Here is a 20835-nt window from a genome sequence, read left to right on the forward strand (position 1 = left end):
ATACATAGGTATATAACTGTTCCAAATTTTAGGTATCTATGTCAAACGGTCTCTGAGAAAAACGTATTTAACTGATTTGCAAGACCGAAGTGATCCCATGAGTGTTCCGTAAACAAAGTTTTGTACGGAACACTAAGAACACCGGGTTACACTCCGGGAGTGCCGGCAGAAGTGAAATCTTAATGACATTGTAACAGTTTTTCGATCAGGTCACGTGTCCGTCTTACGAAGCGTCTTACGTCTTACGCTGTCGCGAGTTTAACATTTTTCCCCATCACAAAAAGTGCACTTCAAAACTCTTTTTTTGCCAACAGCTGGTCGGGGCTCCATGCGGCCAGCACGGGCAGTACACCTTCTACAAGGCCCTGAGGATCTCCGGCGAGAGGGAGCGCATCATCGCCATCGGGGACTTCTTCTTCGTCAGGATCTGGCAGGACTCCGAGCTGGTCTCCATAGGTAAACTTGCCACTACATCTTATTACTTACAAAAAAAAAACTTGTGACGTTGTCTATGATAAGGGACCTTATTGTCGATGGCGCAAAAAAAATGTGACGTTGTCTATGAAAAGGGACCTTATTGTCGATGGCGCAAAAAAAATGTGACGTTGTCTATGAAAAGGGACCTTATTGTCGATGGCGCAAAAAAATGTGACGTTGTCTATGAAAAGGGACCTTGTCGATGGCGCTTACTCCATTATTAACGATGCTCCGATACAAGTGAGTCGATCAACTATTTCTTGTTATTATTCTGTCCCATTAGCCAGGAGACAATAGTAGTATGTAGTTTCTTAGAAGAGCTGCTGTACCATGCTCTACAAACGTGCTTAGTAGATGTCCCATTATGTAAAGGCCTTATAACTGCAAAAAACCGGGCAAGTGCGAGTCGGACTCGCGCACGAAGGGTTCCGTATCATAATGCAAAAAAAAACAAAAAAAAAGCAAAAAAAAAACGGTCACCCATCCAAGTACTGACCACTCCCGACGTTGCTTAACTTTGGTCAAAAATCACGTTTGTTGTATGGGAGCCCCATTTAAATCTTTATATTATTCTGTTTTTAGTATTTGTTGTTATAGCGGCAACAGAAATACATCATCTGTGAAAATTTCAACTGTCTAGCTATCACGGTTCGTGAGATACAGCCCGGTGACAGACGGACGGACGGACGGACGGACAGCGAAGTCTTAGTAATAGGGTCCCGTTTTACCCTTTGGGTACGGAACCCTAAAAATCAAGTTTAGTTCATTTAATTAATACGAAGTAATTAAGAGTGACCCAGGGGACAAGAAAAGGTTGATTCACCCAAATACAATGCCACGCGACGCTGTGCGGCGTAAGCACCATCGACAATAAGGTCCCTTTTCATAGATAATGCCTCATTTATTTACATGACATTACAGTGTATAACTAATGCGCCAGGAAAGTTATAGTTACATTTGTGACGTTCCACGGCAAAAGGTACCTTATGGCGGTTGGCGCTTACGCTATTATTAACGCCGCTCCAATATTATTGCGGCGCTATGCGACGTAAGCGCCAGCCGCCATAAGGTACCTTTTGCCGTGGAACGTCACATTTAGATTACAGTTTAGGCTGGCTTTCCACTGAGCAGTTGTGTGGAGATGAGAGGATACTTGCGTTGCGTTGTAATTTGTAATTTTTTATTTTATTTTTTTATTTATTCAGTAATCCAGTTTAGAGGAGCGGAGAAGAGATTACAGTCGCCATCAGATATATCGGAGCGGCCAAGGTGCTCACAAATATCTGAGCACGCCTCTATTGTCAAGGCGTTAGAGTGCTTGTTCAGATATTGTGAACACCTTGGCCGCTCCGATATATCTGATAGCGACTGTACAATACAATCAATGCTATAATTTGTCGATTCCCGCTTGTCACCTCAAAAATCAAATAAAATAAAATCTATACCTCAGTGAAAGACAGCCTTATCCTAGTATTATAAATTTAGAACCCCAAAAAGAAGGATGAGTCTTTATTTGTCCAAAAAATAGGTCACTAAAAGCCAAACTGTATGTTTTGTGCTGTTGTTTTTTAAATATTTTGCTGAAACCAAAATCTTACTGACAGATAAATGTTAAATGTTTCTTGAAAAGATATTTTAAGGCAGAATTCATTAACCGAAATTATTTGTGACTTTCCACGACGAAAGGTACCTTATGGCGGCTGGCGCTTATGTCGCGCACCATAATATTGGAGCGGCGTTAATAATAGCGTAAGCGCCAACCGCTATAAGGTACCTTTATCCGTGGGACGTCACATTTAGTAAAATTTTATAAAATAAACCTTAATATACCTTCTCATGATTTTTTTGTGGTCCATTTGTTTCACATAAAGTTTTAAGTCATAATGTCATTGTTTGTCATATTATCAAATAAATAAATAAGTAGTCCAAATAAATTATGACATGTGTTAAAAAAAATATTTTCTTAATACTCATTCAACTCATTGTATACACATTATACATATTTAATGTGAATATTGTAGAACAAAACTTATAAACTATTATTAAAATTAAGTATAAAAGCTAAATAAATTAAAACTAATATATTATAACATTTATGACTAACGAAAATGCGGACAAACAATACATTATGACTACAGAATAAATAATAGTACTACCGTACAGAAAGGACACTTCCTACAAAACCGAAGTTTGACAGCGATTCAGGGACGAATCATGCTATCCCTTTCTAATGTATGGCACTATTCTGTTCGGCTATTTAGGGTTGTCAAAATTCAAGCCATTATCTGTGGTGTGCACGCGAAAGGACGTCAAGTGTCGCTAACCCTAATAATTGCTCGGAGCAATGCTGAGCCGAACGGAGCCGAGTTTGCCCGAAGTCAGGAGTGTCTCCCCACTGGTATGACTTAAAACTTTATGGGAAACAAATGAGACCCGATTTTTTAATGATGTTTGCATGACAAAATGGGGTAATCGACACCAACACCTAATTTTAAAGGTTCCGTCACACAGGCGCGTTTTCCGGGCGGCGCGTGAGCGTTTTAAACCCACCTGTGCGACGGAGCCTTAATATTTGCCATTCAACACTTACATTTAAAATTATTTCCTATATCCCATGCCATGGTAAAATGATTTAACTATGTATGAGTTTTGAACTTCTGTCAACTTTAACTGTGCAATGGAGTAGGCAACTGTCAAAGGTTTGCATAGATGGCGCCATCATAGCTTGCCCCATTTTTCTATGAGATTTGGCTTTAATTTGGACATAAAATTCCATTAAATAAACATAATATTTGACACTATTCTAGGGATTGACATGGCAAGCTACGCTGGCGCCATCTGCTAAATACTTCGACTTGCCAACCCCACTCATATCACTGATGCATCAAATACTAACCTATTTAAGGGCCACCCCACATTTAGCGTCTTTCGAGCGTCGGCGTCTGGTCAGCGCTATGGAAAATGACGTCGCTGCGCAGTTGCGTCGACGTTGCGTCGAGCAGCGGCCGTAGAGTTGTAGTCGCCGACGCTCGAAAGACGCTAAATGTGGGGTGGCCCTAATCTTTATCGCATATTCCATTTTGTCAATATCCATGTTTTTTACCTGTATCATATAATCATATTGTTCTTCATTTTCACCGGTCAGAGAAATGTGATTAACTTTAAAAGGGACCTTAAATCAGCAAGTTAACCCTCTAGCCACCCAGGGGCCTTTTAAAAGGCCAATATTTTGTTTTAGGCCAAAATTTTGAATCTTTTTACAGATGAAATTAAATTGTATTTCTGTACACATTTGATTTTAATTTGTGGCGGCTAGAGGTTTTCAAAAGTATCAAGACTTGATAGAAATTGATGTAAGGTCCCTTCCAAAAATAACCTATATGTGACGTTCTCAGTCAAAAGTTGTCGTTCATTGTCGCTTGCCATAAGGGCGCGCTGACAGTTTATTCGTATAAAGATTCAAGCCAATTTCGTAGGTATATGTGACGTCCCACGGGTAAAGGTACCTTATGGCGGTTGGCGCTTACGCCATTATTAACGCCGCTCCAATATTATTGCGGCGCTATGCGACGTAAACGCCAGCTGCCATAAGGTACCTTTTGCCGTGGAACGACACATATATATGGCAAGCGACAAATTGGTACCTTTTGATTGAGAACGTCACTATTTGCTGTTTTACGGGCAAGTCATACAGAGGAAGAAAGTGAAGGTTTCTAATGGTTCCATTATTGCGAAATATAACATCGAAGCATATCGAAAATTTCTAAAAGTTTCGTATCGGTAATTTATGAAAATTGTTTTTATTTCTTATTCTCTTTATTTATTTTTCTTCTTAAGTTAGGTTAATTATAATATGATGAATATAAAAGTAAAATATAAAAACACTTACAAAACAATAAAAAAAATATTATTTTTTATTATTGTTAAGTTTTCCAGAATTTCGAGGAATTTATTTAATATATTTATTAAAGTAAATTGTTCTCATGTTTAAGCATTTTACGTGAAAAATGTGACAGTTACGTCTTAGGAAGTGGCCCCCTCAATAATTTAACACAAAAGTGGCAAAAAAGATCACAATGTATAAAAATGGCAAAAAAATAATAGAAACGCTCCTTTAGTGTTTTGAACAATGAAGTGTTTCTACATACATACATACATACATACCAGGGGCGGCGCTTCCATAAAAGCCGATTCCCACCGGCTTGTCTGTTTTTGGATGTTTCAGCAGAGTTGTAAAGGAAATATGTAAGCCAAATTAGCCCCGGCTTGTCTATGGATATGTTTGACGCGCCGCCACTGATACATACATACAAAATCTAAACATTACACACTTTATTGGTATCTCTGTGTGTCTTGCCCCATAATTGTAAAGGCTTCGTCACACAGGCGCGTTTTTCGGGCGGGGCGTGAGCGTTTTTACGTATAAACTTAAACCTGAAAATACTGAATCATTAAATTAATAAATTACATTCAAATTAACTTGAAACTAAACTAAATTTAAACTAATATAACAACGTCACAACATAAACTTAGTCAAACAACCCTTTGAGATGCAAAGGTGCCCATCACGCTTGCCGCGTTGCCGCGTTTCACGCACCGCCCTGAAAACGCGCCTGTGTGACGGAATCTTAAGTTCATAAGTCCAACTGCTACTAAACTCATGAAATGTCCAACAGATAAAAAATACCCCGAATGGCTGCCACCACTACATGACCAACTAATCATAGGTACTGCATCATACCATAAATGTGACGTTATCTATGAAAAGGGACCTTATTGTCGATGGCGCTTACGTCATTATTAACGATGCTCTGATATAAATACAATGCCGTGCGACGCTGTGCAGCGTAAGCGCCATCGACAATAAGGTCCATTTTCATAGATAATGCCCCAAATATCCGATTGACATATGTGACGTTCACAATCAGAAGGTGCTACTTTCTTGCTTACCATAAAGGTTCCGACACACAGGCGTGTTTTCCGGGCGGGGCGGGAGCGCGGCGTGAGCGTTTTATATTTAAAAGCGTCGCGCCCCGCTCACGCGCCGCCCGCCCGACGCGCTTGTGTCACGGCGCCTTAAAGACGCTCTGACAGGTTATTCGTATAAAGATACAAGCAAATTTCGTCTTTATAGTAAGCGGCAAAGTGGTACCTTTTGATTGAGAACGACACATATATTGTGACACAGTGAAAAAGTATAGTATAAAGATAAAGTGTGACGTTCCACGGCAAAAGGTACTTTATTTATGGCTGCTGGCGCTTACGTCGCATAGCGCCGCAATAATTTTGGCGTTAAAAATAGCGTAAGCGCCAACCGCCATAAGGTACCTTTACCCGCGGGACGTCACAAGTATGGCTCAGTTCCATTGGTCGATAACTCGGTCGATTTAAAGAGGATACATTAGTGGTCATTTTTCCATACAAACGTTCCCGACATTTTCCTCTCTGGATTTTGGCCCTAATCCCCGCAGGCGGTATAACGACTAGTGATGGCATGCGTTGTAGAAATCTCCCGCATGCGGGGCTTATCGACCAATGACAACAGTTCCCCGCACGCGGGGCCTTCGACGGATGAAACTGAGCCAATAAGGACGCTATCACGCTAAGCACTGTCACGCGTGTCATGCACGAATATCTTACATTGACCTGCCTGTTGCTATCTCTATATTATATTGCTGTACCGCTCGTACAGTGGCATTGGCCGCCGTTACAATAGGCGAGACAGCAATATTATGGCTCCTCTACACGATGGGGCGTTGGTCACTCCAAGGGACGCAGCCATGCGGTAGAATGAGATAGCAATATCACTTGCTCCCTCTAACGCATAAATGCGTCCCTTGGAGTGGCCGGCGTTGGCCCATCGTGTAGAGGCGCTAAGTATATCCTCTAGCCGCCCAGAGACCTATAAAAAGGTCTCATGTTCCATTCTAATTTGAACTTTGTGTTGACATAATAAAATTTCATTTTGCTTGGCAAGGTTTGACGTATGGGCGGCTAGAGGTTATACAGATAGGAACAGTTGGGTTAATGTAAGAAATCCCTTAAAGCCTTAAAAGCCTTTTGCGTCCTTTAGTTTTGAGCTGGAGTCGGACCAAGAAAAGTCTGCAGCGGATTTGATAGCCCACGCAGTGCCAGTGTTATTTATACGTCATAATTTCATAGAAGCTTGACGTTTAAAATAACACTTGCACTGCGTGGGCTATCAAATCCGCTGCAGACTTTACTTGGTCTGACTATGTTTTTGTACGAAGTTCGTAAGGTTAACTTTTTCACTGGGCGCTCATACATTGATTATTACTGGTGTGTTTTATAACACCTTAGGGCTCCACACGATGGGCCAGCGCCGGCCACTCCAAGGGACGCATTTATGCGTTAGAGGGAGCAAGTGATATTGCTATCTCATTCTACCGCATGGCTGCGTCCCTTGGAGTGGCCGGCGCTGGCCCATCATGTAGAGGAGCCATTATATGCATGCATTTGGTATAAAACTAGTCACAAACTGCTTATTATCTTGTCACAATAACTGTAATAATATAAAGAAAGGACGTTTTAGCACAAGGAATTTCGTACAATGAACTCGCCACTCCCCTGTTGCTGTCTATCGCACGCGAATAATTATATTACTGTCCCGCTCGCACAGTGTCAGTGTCCGCTATCATCGGCGGGATAGCACAAAATTCGCGTGCGACAGAGATAAGAACAGGTGGGGTCAATGAACGGAAATCTTAGTGCAAAGCGTCCTTCCTTTAGTTTAATGCAAATCAGTCACTTGGAATAACTTTTCGGTGTAAGGAGCTCAATGTAGTCATTGTCAATAAAATATTTTTTTGGCCGTCGTTGGCCCATCGTGTAGAGGAGCCATAGGCTTTTCAGCATGCGAAGATAGATTGAGTTAGAATCGCCGATAGATGTCGCTGTCTTTTTGTATTATTCGGTTTTTTTTTGGGTTAAACCAAGAAAAGTCTACAGAGATGTCGGCACACGCAGCGCCAGTGTTATTAATACGTAATTTCATAGAAGTTCCGTCTGCTATCAAAATCTCTGCAGACTTTTCTTGGTTTAACTCTACCCCCCCTACCTACCGACCCCCTCTACCTACTCTATTTTTCAAACAGCTTGGATACGGTGACACAATATATGTCTCCATACAATTTATAACCATAAAACGCAAAATCTCTCAAATATCTATATTTTTGGATTATAATTCAAGTTGAGGTGTATATATAATCTAGAATTCAATTTAAGACCTTTACAAAAATAAGATTTTAATGTTATAATATTACAATTTTATTCTTATTAGTTATTAGATTGGAATTGAAATACAAAGCGATACGACATCTATTAAGGATGACCTCACGTTAGACCGGGCCGTGTCCGGGCCGGAGCTTCCGGCGCATCGTTTTCTATGGCAAGCATCACGTGATCACCTGTCATGTCATAGAAAAGTAAGCCCCGGAACCGGACCCGGTCCGGTGTAACGTGAGTTTTTTGCCTGGCCTGGTAGAATAGTAATACATATGTAGTTGTAAAAAGCTAATATGAGTAATGTTATGTTAAGGGGCCCACTGATTGACAGTCCGCCGGACGGTATCGGCCTGTCAGTTAGAACAAAATTTTGACAGTTCCGAAAAACTGACAGGCCGATACCGTCCGGCGGACTGTTAATCAGTGGGCCCCTTTAGGGCTTGTGCACAAATCACGCGAGGTCCGATACGGTGGGGGATCACGAAAAAATCACGACGGTCACGTTGGTGGTGGGCGGGGTGTAAGGAGATCTCACGTGTATTTTTCTATAGTGAACGAAACTAAAAAAAGATACCTACCAAATGAGTAGATATTTTTTCTATTTCGTTAAGTATAAATCTTCACTCCGCATTTCAAAATAGCGAGTCTATTTTACGAAATGTTGGAGTGCGTGGCCTTAAAAAATACACGTGAGGTTATGTGGCGGTGTGGGGGGGTAGCCAAAAACCTCACCAAATATCACCAAGGGGGAGGAGGGGGTCAAAAGTAGCCGAAAACACCTCGCGTGATTTGTGCACAACCCCTATGATATTATCAGCCTGATGTAAATGTATGATTGATATCCTAAAAAAAATATATAAATCTGTTCTGTCATCGCATCTTAATACCTTAAGGGGCCCAGTGATTAACAGTCCGCCGGCCGGTATCGGCCTGTCAGTTGTTCGGAACTGTCAAAATTTTGTTCTAACTGACAGGCCGATACCGTCCGGCGGACTGTTAACCAGTGGGCACCTTACCCCACCGCCCCTATACCATTAGCGCTACGACGTGGCTACAGCGGCGGCGGCAGCGGCAACCAGAGTTCCGATCGCTAATGGTTGCCGCCGCCGCCGCCGGTCGCGCAATGTCGTGGCCTTGAGAGTGTGTGTTGGTCCGCAGGCGAGCTGCAGCTGCTGTGGACGGACCGCGTCTCCGACCAGACCCTGGTCAGCCTGCGGCTGTACTTCCTCCCGGAGAACACCCCTGACGGGCGCCACCAGCACGGACAGGTCAGTACCATTCCATCTTCAGACAGGGCTCCGTTAGAGTGTGTTGGTCCGCAGGCGAGCTGCTGTGGACGGACCGCGTCTCCGACCAGACCCTGGTCAGCCTGCGGCTGTACTTCCTCCCGGAGAACACCCCTGACGGGCGCCACCAGCACGGACAGGTCAGTACAATTCCATCTTCAGGCAGGGCCCCGTTAGAGTGTGTTGGTCCGCAGGCGAGCTGCTGTGGACGGACCGCGTCTCCGACCAGACCCTGGTCAGCCTGCGGCTGTACTTCCTCCCGGAGAACACCCCTGACGGGCGCCACCAGCACGGACAGGTCAGTACCATTCCATCTTCAGGCAGGGCCCCGTTAGAGTGTGTTGGTCCGCAGGCGAGCTGCTGTGGACGGACCGCGTCTCCGACCAGACCCTGGTCAGCCTGCGGCTGTACTTCCTCCCGGAGAACACCCCTGACGGGCGCCACCAGCACGGACAGGTCAGTACCATTCCATCTTCAGGCAGGGCCCCGTTAGAGTGTGTTGGTCCGCAGGCGAGCTGCTGTGGACGGACCGCGTCTCCGACCAGACTCTGGTCAGCCTGCGGCTGTACTTCCTCCCGGAGAACACCCCTGACGGCCGCCACCAGCACGGACAGGTCAGTCACACCTAGGGTTACCAGATCTATAGACCGACCGCTTAAATGAGTCCTCGCCTGCGCGGTACGCCTGCCGCCCGCACCTTCCCCGCCGCCCTTAGTCGTCCCACCCCGTCGCCCCCGTACCGCGCAGGCGAGGACTCATTTAAGCGGTCGGTCTATAAATTTGGAATTTCCTGACAAAATTCCTGATTTGCGAATATAATAAGCTCCGAATCGATTTTATGCGGATGCGGGTGCAGATGCGGATTCGGATGATCCGCGGATGCGAATATTCGCAACATCCCTGGTATGGAAAACCGAGCTTGCTGCGGACTCTTAAATAATGACATGGCAACTGGTTCTAGGTATGATATATAAAACATAATAAACATATATTATATCACATACCGTCATCACAACAAACCAATCATTGCCGTCCATGACCTTGTATGTATAAGTAGTTAACGGTTAGGCGCCATTCATTTATTACGTAAGACGATTTAGGGGGAGGGGTCGAACATAACTTATTTTTTATTACAAGAGGGGTTGCGATTGGGAGGGGGTTTTCATAGGTCTTACGTAAGATCACAAAGATCGTTTTTTTTTTCTGTGAAATTATGACGTTTATAATAACACTGAGCCACACGCTATGCTATCACTGTCAGTATAATGTCATTTCTAGTATCATTACTTTGACATAACTCCAATACTGACGGAAATTATTAAAATAAACTTCATTACTTGCCGTCATTCCTTCATGACACTCCCTACACTATCACTAAAAACGTCATTCCGTCAAAGTAATGTCAGTATCCATGATAGTGTCGGGGCCGTATAAATTATATTGGTTAATAAAGTTAGACCGTAAAAAGTCTGCAGCGATTTTAATAGCCCACGCAGTGCAAGTGTCATTTTAAACGTCAAACTTCTATGAAATTATGACGTATAAATAACACTTACACTGCGTGGACTATCAAATCCGCTGCAGACTTTTATTGGTGCGACTATAGTTACATAATGAGTTAAAATCTATTGTTAATATTTATATTATAATAAAATAATAATTATAAAATACATCAAACACGGGACAGAGCTAGCTTAAACGGGTTCCAGTACATTTAAAGGTACAAATAAACGATTTTATTGAAAAATAAACACTAAACTTGTATTATTTTTAAGGCCTTTCTTCACGTTGGGCCAACACCGGCAACACCAACGCCAACGAGGGACGCATTTATGCGTTAGAGGGAGCAAGTAATATTGCTATCTCATCCTACCGCATGGCTGCGTCCCTCTTTGGCGTTGGCGTTGGCCCAACGTGAAGAGGAGCCTTTACGTAATGAATGAATGAATGAAAACATTTATTTTCAGGCAACTATTGACCCATAGATAAATACCTTAAAACTAGCATGTTACATATTATTACAAAACATATCTTAAAACTAAAAACACAATTATGGCAAATATAGCCAATATAGAGGGGAGGGGTCAGCCTTTTCTTATTTTATCTTACATAGAGGGGGGAGGGGGGCAAAAATCGTCTTACGTAATAAATGAATGGCGCCTTATCTGTTATCTAACACACACGAATCATTTTACCGACTTCGGATGTAAGGTGTTTTATCCATACTAAATACTGCGGTTTTCTTAATGAAATAAACAAATTTTTCGAATTCCCCGTTTTCGATACTACCCCAATGCCCCCTCACTAACTCCGATATCGCGGTTTGGGCGTGGCAAACATAATAAGGTTTACTCGGGTAATTCCAAATGTCGAACACTGTCGGATAATTCCGAAAAGAGACTTTTATTATAATGGAATTTAGGGTGATTTTCATCTGATTTTCGGAATTATCCGACTTTCGGTATTACCCGAATACACCTTATCATACATTAGTCATTCAAAATGGAATTTTCTCAAATTTTTTGCAGAAATAAATGGAAAAATTCCATGAAAAATCCGTATTATTGTTTGTGGTGATATCTCTTTGTGTACGGAAGTTACTGTTTAAAAGCCACGTGGCTTGTTCTTTGACATTTTAATATCATTCAATAAAATAACAGTTCTAGATTTAATCATTAGGGGTCATCCATTAATTACGTCACACGATTTTCTAGGTTTTTTGACCCCTCCCCCCCTCCTTGTCACACTTGGTCACTTTTGGCAAACCCCTCCCCCCTGGTGTGACGTCGGCAATTATTTATTTAATATTTTATCAAAATATTTTTGACAAAAGAAATTAGTAATTTTATAACCCAACACTGATTAAGAAATAAAATTAAACTAATAAAAACGATTATGGTTTCAAAAACTTGTTATTTAACTTAATAGCGAATAAAATAATTTAAATAAATTTTCGGTTACTGATGAAGTTAAAAGTGACTTTACAATGTTTGTGACTCCCCCCTCCCCCTTGTCACAATATGTCACATTTTCTTGACCCCCTCCCTCCCCCTAAACGTGTGATGTAATTAATGGATGACCCCTTAGACAAATAATCTCAAAATTCTCAAATCTATGCACTTCCCAGAGAACATTAAAACATTTTAAGAATCAGTGTACAAAATGGCCGCACTTCTCCCAAGTAAACAAACAATACGATATATAACCTTACTAATAAAAAACTAAAAATTATCTTTAACACATGTTTTGCATTTTAACCAAACGCTATTTAAAACTCGCTATCTAACTAAACGTCAAATAAAATAAAAAAAACACTCAATGCACGGAAACCTCAAAAATCGAGTGGCGCAGTCTGTCTCTCTCGCACTCGTGCCGAGAAATGCCCCGTCTCGCTCTAATCCCTATTTGGTAACGCCAACTATTTCATGGATGAAATTACGGTAGGGGTGCGGCGCGAGTGCGAGCGGTAGCGGGGGCGGTTTTGAATAGCAAATGAGTTATTAACTAAATCGTATTATTTTTCGATAATAAACCATTGGAGTTGGCAACTGTCAAAGGTTGTTGTAAAAAGCGTCAGCATAAGTTTTACCTCTAGTTTTGTTCTATTATAAAGTTTAAAAAAAAGAATTCGACGCTTTTCCGTAGGATTGACAGGTAGGATTGATAGGCGCCATCTGTGAAACCACGACCGGCCAACCTCACTAGGTGTCACTGACTGATGAAATTAGAAAATTAATAATACCCGTTAATAAAAACATCGATATTTCATCAACTTAAAAAAAATACGAAGGTATTAGATTAGAAAAAAAATTTGACACCTAAAAAAGCCCTTTTCTCAACCTAGAATAGTTGAACAATGACAGCACAACTATTCAATTTGATTTGCAAAATCGAATCTAATAAGTTATACCAATTCATAAATTTAACCATAATTCACATCACATAAATTCATTGCAACAAAATTTAAAACCGAATTTAAAATGCACAATTTCCCTAATCACTTGTACCACACTCCAATACCTAGGCGCGCATACTTATCAGTACCGTCGTACCGTACCTTATTGTAAGGGAATAACCGTGAGTTTCCAATGGCATAGTGGTAAATGTATCTTTGTAGTACTTTATGGCTCTTTACGCTGACCGAGAGGATTTGATAGTTTTTGTTTTTTTAATTTTTAATTGAATCAGTTTTGGTTTTAATGACGTGATGTGTGTTTGGTGTTTCAATTTAGTACACATTATGCTGGATAGATATTTCAAATAGATGTAACGGCGATTCTTAACCTTTTACAAGGAAAAAATATTACCTTGTGACATGCTTTTGTATTTTTTTTTAGGCAGAGTTTTTAGGACTTTAAAGAGCCGATGAGGATTGAGTCGTGTATTGCTTTTAATCTTAACCGTTAAAGGGTTAACCTACTTTATATTCCAAGACCCTTAGCATAAACTGCTCAATTGTATACAACTGGCAGTCCAACAGAATATTGTGATTACTGATTGAGACTTTGATGATTTAAACAAATTATATTAACTTTAACGGGACTTACTTATGCTTAAGGTCTCCGAGACCACAAAAACCATGCCGTCCACGAAACGTCTGATGGCTCCTCTACACGATGGGCCAGCGCCGGCCACTCCAAAGGACGCAGCTATGCGGTAGAATGAGATAGCAAGATTACTTGCTCCCTCTAACGCATAAATGCGTCCCTTGGAGTGGCCGGCGTTGGCCCATCGTGCAGAGGAGCCATGAGGCAGGGATCGGAATCGGTTTTTCGCAAAAAACTTAGAAATAACCTTATTTTTCCGAATAATTTTATACTTCAAATGTATGACTCAGTTGCGTTTTTAGGTAACTACTTCGTATAATTAGATTGTCCAGTTAGAAATGAAATAATTAACAATTTTCGTTCCCATACAAAAAGTACTGGTATCCGATCCCTGGTCTAAGGTAATGTTAAAGTTTAAGGTTAAGGTATTTTTCGTATACGTAATTAATTAGGCTACGCCATTATTTTAGTAAAATGGTTAAAAATATACAAAAATAATAAGTAATAATAATAATAACGCAAGTATCAAGCGGTGCCCGCGCTATACACAATACATTCGCTGCGACGTGCCATGTGACGACTTGAGCACAGCGAGCGCCATGGAGTCGACGAAATATTATCTTTTGGATTTCTTTGTTCTTTAATTTATTTTTCGTTAGCGAAATTTTACTTGATATTTAAATTTTGGAAGATAAAATGCTTGTTAAAATAGAAATCTTAGAATAGTTTATTTATTTTTTGACTGATCGAAGCGAAGGCCTCCGTTACAGATCCGTCCGTTCGTCCGTCCGTCTGTCTGTCAAGAACCTTTACCTATCTCAAAAGCGCGTGGAAATATCGAGTTAAAATTAAAACCATATACTCAGGTTTACAACCCCTTGAAGCTGTAAAAAAAGCTTCTAAGTTTACGTAAAAAAAGATACCCAAAAAAAGTATATTTCGAGTAATTTCGACACTCTCAAGGGAATCAAAATTAATACGGTAAGGACTTCCCGTTGAGCTAGAAAGAACTATAAAATTTGTCAAGCAATATCGTCTTACATTACGAGTACAGGGAAAAATCGAAAATCTAAATCTTGTATGGAACCCTCGGCGGGCGAGTCCGACTCGCTCTTGTCCGGTTTTTTAAGGTTTTGGTCACAGTCTGCCCTTGCAAGTGTCCAGTTTCCGTGTAAAAATTAATATAAAACTACAATTTTGCGGTAGCCCCCCCTTTAAGTAGGTATCTTTTTTTTATTGGTTTCGTTTTTTTTTGTTTTTTTTTTTATAGGAGAGCGCTAGTAAGTTATTAGTAAAACGCGGAATGTATTAATAATAATAATAAAGGTTGGATCAAGGGACAGATGCAGAAGGCGGTGATCTTGGACACGGCGCGGATAGTACGTCGGTTCCTTACTCTGCAGCCCTGACCACCGGTAGCTTGGGCCGTGCCCCGCGGCTGGCGGCACCCTAGGTTAGGTTTTTTATGTGTTTATATGTATTTTTATTGTTTTGTAAGTGTTTTTATATTTTACTTTTATATTCATATTATAAAAATACCTAACCTAAGACGAAAAATAAATAAAAAGAATAATAATAATAATAACGCACGGAGTTATTCGTCCGGTATCTTATCCGCGCTCATTCTGTGTAAATAGCCGATAAGCGGCTATCGCCTACAGGCGCGCGCGCAAGTGGACAACAACACTTTCATAATATTGTCTTAGGTGCTCATGAAATAAAACTATTGAAACGGATTATATTATTACATATTTTGTTCATCATTTTTCTTAGGCTAGGGTTTTTATAATATGAATATAAAAGTAAAATATAAAAACACTTACAAAACAATTACATATTATTAAATCTTCTCGGGTAAGAGGTGTAGAGTTATAGTTCGTTTTTTTAGCATTAGAAAGAACTTGCAAGAAGGTAAGCGATCTTGACATGCTTTTTAAAAATCAAAAACTATTACTTATGAAAGCAGAAGAATATAAATGATCGTATTCGATTCATAATTGATACATATTTGACGTAACTTACTTTTAAAATATGTTTTTCAATTAAAAGACACGTCAAGATTGTTTGCCTTATTTCTAATGCTAAAAAAACGAACTATAGAGCCGACATAGCTTTATCGCGTATTTTTATCTTTACTTGAAAATAGTTGTAATGTAAAACTGGCCTTATGAAACAATGTGTCATGCGAAGCGTGACAGTTCATATTAAATACCTATCTCTTTCCTGTGACAAGAGGGGAGGCAGAGGTCTAAAAAAATCGAAATTTTGTGTGATGTAATTAATGGATGATTTAGTAATCAGTCGCTAAAATTAGTCAATCGAAATCAAAATATTACTATGTATTTATTTTGAGTAATAATTTTTTGTTTCATAAAATCTGGGTGCGGGACACGCCCACCGAACATCATTTTCGGCATTTGAATTTTTTTTTCTTGTATTATGCAAATAATAAATAAATAATTTGATAGTGTCCCAGACGGAATATAAGCTGAAAATCATGCCTAAATTAATTCAGATTTATTGAACAGTAAATTCAATCAATTACTGCCCCGGACACGTAAAAATGGCCCTCCTGAGAAATCCCCATAAATGTTATTTTATTTAAGTAACCTAGCAACAAGCACGCTTAAGTCTTTTTATACAGGTATCATCTTAGTCTAATCTAATTATCAGATGAATTTATTAATGATCTCATAAGATACATTAAATATACATAATTATGTATGTATATGTCTTGGCATGTGGATGCCGCAGGCGAACATTTAGATCGAAATAAGATACATAATTGTGACGTTACACGGCAAAAGGTACCTTATTGCTGCTAGCGCTTACGTCGCATAGCCCTGCAATAATATTGGTGCGGCGTTAATAATAGCGTAAGCGCCAACCGCCTTAAGGTACCTTTACCCGTGGGACGTCACAATTTTGCATAATAAATATTGTGTGTGGAAAAAAGTGTAGTCAACACTTTTCGTTGTAAGTGTACGAAGAAGTAATAATAACGCTATTTCGTATGTCGCTCGCTGTACGTTTTTAATGTCCTACCGATAAGCCGGGCTGCGTCGCTCAAACTTTGCATAAGTAACGTGTTTGTCAAACTTTAATAACTCACTATTATGTTGAGAATTTTTACAAATTTTATAATAATTTTTACATATATACAGCTTAAAGTTTTTGCGAATAGGTATATCTTTTTAATGTTCGGTCTAAAGTCTGCAGCGGATTTGATAGCCCACGCAGTGCAAGTGTCATATGATACGTCATAATTTCATAGACATAACTTTATTTTAAGTTAAATTTAGTTTGTAGTTAGCAGTGGCGGCGCCTCAAACATATTCATAGGCAAGCCGGGGGCTAATTTGGCTTACATATTTCCTTTACAACTCTACCCCAACATCCAAAAACAGGCAAGCCAGTGGGAATCGGCTTTTATGGACGCGCCGCCACTGGTAGTTAGTTAGTTTTTTTTGGTGTAAGTGTATGGACCAAGGTCTGAAATAAATGATTTTTATTTTTATCTTTTATAGAAGTTTGACGTTTAAAATAACACGTGCACTGCGTGGGCTCTCAAATCCGCTGCCGAATTTTCATGGACTGACTCTATATCGGTTTGTGTACCTATCTATAAAATTAATAATATTTTATATTAAGGTAAACGTACTAGTGCTCGACAATAGATGACAGATTGCTGTCAACTCTATTGACAATGACTTAATTTTCAAGATGACATGTAGGTACTGGGACCGCGTCGAGCACCAGGTTTACCTTACGGCTATGTATTTTTTTGCATTTCATTTAGCTAATCTGACCCGAACAAACATACAAACATCGAAAGTTAAATGAAAATCTTATAATAAAATATATGGTTGTCTGTAAAGTCGCTTTACGGACGATAATTTTTCGTGATAACGTCATAAGAAAACATTACCATTACATTACGTAACGTTACCATGGAGATCCGTCCACAACGTTACCATGGAGATATGTCCACAACGTGACACTTTTTCGTGCATGCTACCGGTGTTCATTGATTTATAACATGGTATAATAATATACTCCGCCTGGTACTCTTCCCGTCTTTTCGTGGTCACGTGACTGACACAAGCCTACGTCATCATGCGACAGCGCTATATGATAATATGCGATAGCGCTGTATATAGCGGCCATGTTGTTGTGACGTAGGCTTGTGTCACTCTGGGAAGAGAAGACCATGTTTTATTAGACTGTAATTTATAAGACGTTATCGCGTCAAAAAATATTTATTAAATAATCCCGGGCGTCTCCACGGCTTTCCATTTTAGCAATTATTTACCAGCGCAGGGTTGCCAGCGCTTATATTTTAATGGCTCTGAATATCGACAGCCAGAGATTTCTGTTTCTTTCACTTTTTGCGGCTAACCCTATAGTAAGCGGACATCGTAGTCCACTTTTATTAAACTTTAGACAAAGGAAATACTTAATTGAAAGGACGTAACTGGTGACCGAAGAGCTGGCGGCTACCTCGCACAACGTATCAGTATTGCGATACAGCGGGGAAATGCCGCCAGCATCCTTGGTACAATGCCTCAGGGGCCTATTTTAGATTTAAGCTAGTTATTAATTTCGTTTAGTTGTACCACTGTATATATATTGTTTGTAAATAAATGATTTTATCCATTTAAAGGAAAAAATAAATTAAAATATCGCTTCGGGCAAGATTCGAACTTGCTACCTTCTGGAACTCCGCTCCAACTGAGCTACCGAAGCTTAGCAGAAACGTGCGAATTTTTCCATTCCTTATTTTTGTCATAGAGAAATATAGTAAGACTAGAGTGCTCACTCCATACATCAGTTTTTAGTACCAAAAAGACTATTATTTTCGCAGTCGACATCTAGCATCGAGTAGCGGAATTATCAGTACCGCTACTTGATACTAGATGTCTCGTGACTCGCGACACACGAAAATTGTATTGAACAACAATACAACAAATTAATTATTTATTAATTACCTTGTATATAGATAACATGATAATAAAGGCACATTCACACTAGGCGCATAACCCGCCGAGTCCAGTGTGAGCGGCGCCTAATCACGCAAAAAACGTTATTTTGGTATTGCATTGATAAAAAATAAAACGTTTTAAAAAAATAAAATTTAATTTAACGCAATTGTTTTTTGTATGGAAAGCGAAGTAGTACGAAAATTGATGGCTTCGGGCAAGATTCGAACTTGCTACTCCGCTCCAACTGAGGCCCACTTGCACCATCCCACTAACCCGGGGTAAAGCGGTTTAACCGTCAACCCAGTGTCAAATTGTACTAGTAACACACAGGTTTAACCGGTTAACCCGGGCCTTACTTAGCTTAACATGAGTATAATAAAGGCACATTCACACTAGGCGCATAACCCGCGGAGTCCAGTGTGCGCGGCGCCTAAGAAAAACAACGGATGTTACTTCTCGGGATCGATTGTTAAGTACGGTCCGCAAAACAGGCGGCCATTGAGGTTATATTATACTGCAAGTGTGTTGCCGTGTGTACAATAAGTTATTTCGACCTATTAATAATAAAAACCGGGCAAGTGCGAGTCGGACTCGCGCAAGAAGGGTTCCGCACCATAATGCAAAAAACGGCAAAAAAAAAACGGTCACCCATCCAAGTACTGACCACGCCCGACGTTGCTTCACTTTGGTCAATTCACGTTTGTTGGATGGGAGCCCCACTTAAATCTTTATTTTATTCTGTTTTTAGTATTTGTTGTTATAGCGGCAATAGAAATACATCATCTGTGAAAATTTCAACTGTCTAAGTAGCTATCACGGTTCGTGAGATAAAGCCTGGTGACAGACGGACGGACGGACAGCGAAGTCTTAGTATTAGGGTCCCGTTTTACCCTTTGGGTACGGAACCCTAATAAGTTACTTAAAAATCATAAATAAAATAAATCATAAATCATTTATTTTTCGTAATAAATTACTTTTACATACAAAAGTAACATGATAAGGTTAGACAAACATAATTACATATTGTTTACCACGACATGGGCTCACTTACTATGTAATAAAACTAATTAATATATAGTTCGTTTTTTTAGCATTAGAAAGAAGGTAAACAATTTTGATGTGTCTTTTAATTGAAAAACACGTTTTAAAAATAAGTTACGGCAAATATGTACCAATTATGAATCTAATACGATCATTTATATTCTTCTGCTTTCATAAGTAATAGTTATTGATTTTTAAAAAGCGATTGTGTCAATGTCAAGACCGCGTAGTCTTTTTCTAATAAAGGGGCCCACTGATTAACAGTCCGCCGGACGGTATCGGCCTGTCAGTTGTTCGGAACTGTCAAAACTTTGTTCTAACTGACAGGTCGATACCGTCCGGTGGACTGTTAATCAGTGGGCCCTTAAACATTGACAAGAGGTTAATGTACACTGTACGAATAAAACTTGTTATTATTAGACATATTTATTACTAATTAAAGTAATTTAGCCCTTTTTTGCTGACCGTGAGTATTCAAAATGGCGGCCAAAGGACGCCACGCATCGAAGGATTTCTTGCCTCGCTTACAACAAGCCGTTATCAAATAGAATTTAGAATATGCTCGTTTTTAATCTTATCTTATCTTATATAGTATACCTTTAAACGAGCAATACTTTTATATTTATTTACATATATTTCGGGGATCTCGGAAACGGCTCTAACGATTTCGATGAAATTTGCTATATGGGGGTTTTTGGGGGCGAAAAATCGATCTAGCTAGGCCTTATCTTTGGGAAAACGCGCATTTTTGAGTTTTTATGTTTTCCGAGCACAGCTCGGTCTCCCAGATATTCTTATACCTTTAAACGAGCAATTCTTGTATATTTATTTATATTTGTATGTGTATTTCGGGGATCTCGGAAACGGCTCTAACGATTTCGATGAAATTTGCTAGGTCTTATCTCTGGGAAAACGTGCATTTTTGAGTTTAACAAAAATGATGACATCGTTACACTTTGTGATTGCTAATATGTAAATAAATAAATATTGGGGACATCTTACACAGATCAACCTAGCCCCAAACTAAGTACTATGGTTCTAGGCGACGATATACCTACATATTTATATAGATAAATACATACTTATATACAAAGAAAACACCCATGACTCGGGAACACATATTAGTGTTCATCACACAAATAAATGCCCTTACTGGGATTCGAACCCAGGACCATCGGCTTAGCAGGCAGGGTCACTACCCACTAGGCCAGACCGGTCGTCCAATCAATCAAAGCATTTGTTGTCAGGTTACTAAGG

At 39.9% G+C, this 20835-nt stretch overlaps 2 protein-coding genes across 2 annotated transcripts in view; both read left to right on the top strand.

Annotated features, from left to right (window-relative positions):
• Nucleotides 1-20835, top strand: part of LOC134676438 (zinc finger protein 808-like) — a 359726-nt gene that overhangs the window by 281048 nt on the left and 57843 nt on the right. The gene's annotated exons all lie outside the window — the stretch shown is intronic.
• Nucleotides 1-20835, top strand: part of LOC134676356 (AT-rich interactive domain-containing protein 5B-like) — an 81549-nt gene that overhangs the window by 20371 nt on the left and 40343 nt on the right. The window contains exons 2-7 of the mRNA XM_063534713.1: nucleotides 315-456; nucleotides 5154-5204; nucleotides 8881-8994; nucleotides 9045-9152; nucleotides 9203-9310; nucleotides 9361-9464. Of these exons, the coding sequence (XP_063390783.1) occupies nucleotides 315-456; nucleotides 5154-5204; nucleotides 8881-8994; nucleotides 9045-9152; nucleotides 9203-9310; nucleotides 9361-9464 (627 nt within the window). The remainder of the gene's footprint in view (nucleotides 1-314; nucleotides 457-5153; nucleotides 5205-8880; nucleotides 8995-9044; nucleotides 9153-9202; nucleotides 9311-9360; nucleotides 9465-20835) is intronic.

The sequence above is a fragment of the Cydia fagiglandana genome, chromosome 24 (genome assembly GCF_963556715.1).
Source record: "Cydia fagiglandana chromosome 24, ilCydFagi1.1, whole genome shotgun sequence".
Lineage (NCBI taxonomy): Eukaryota > Metazoa > Arthropoda > Insecta > Lepidoptera > Tortricidae > Cydia > Cydia fagiglandana.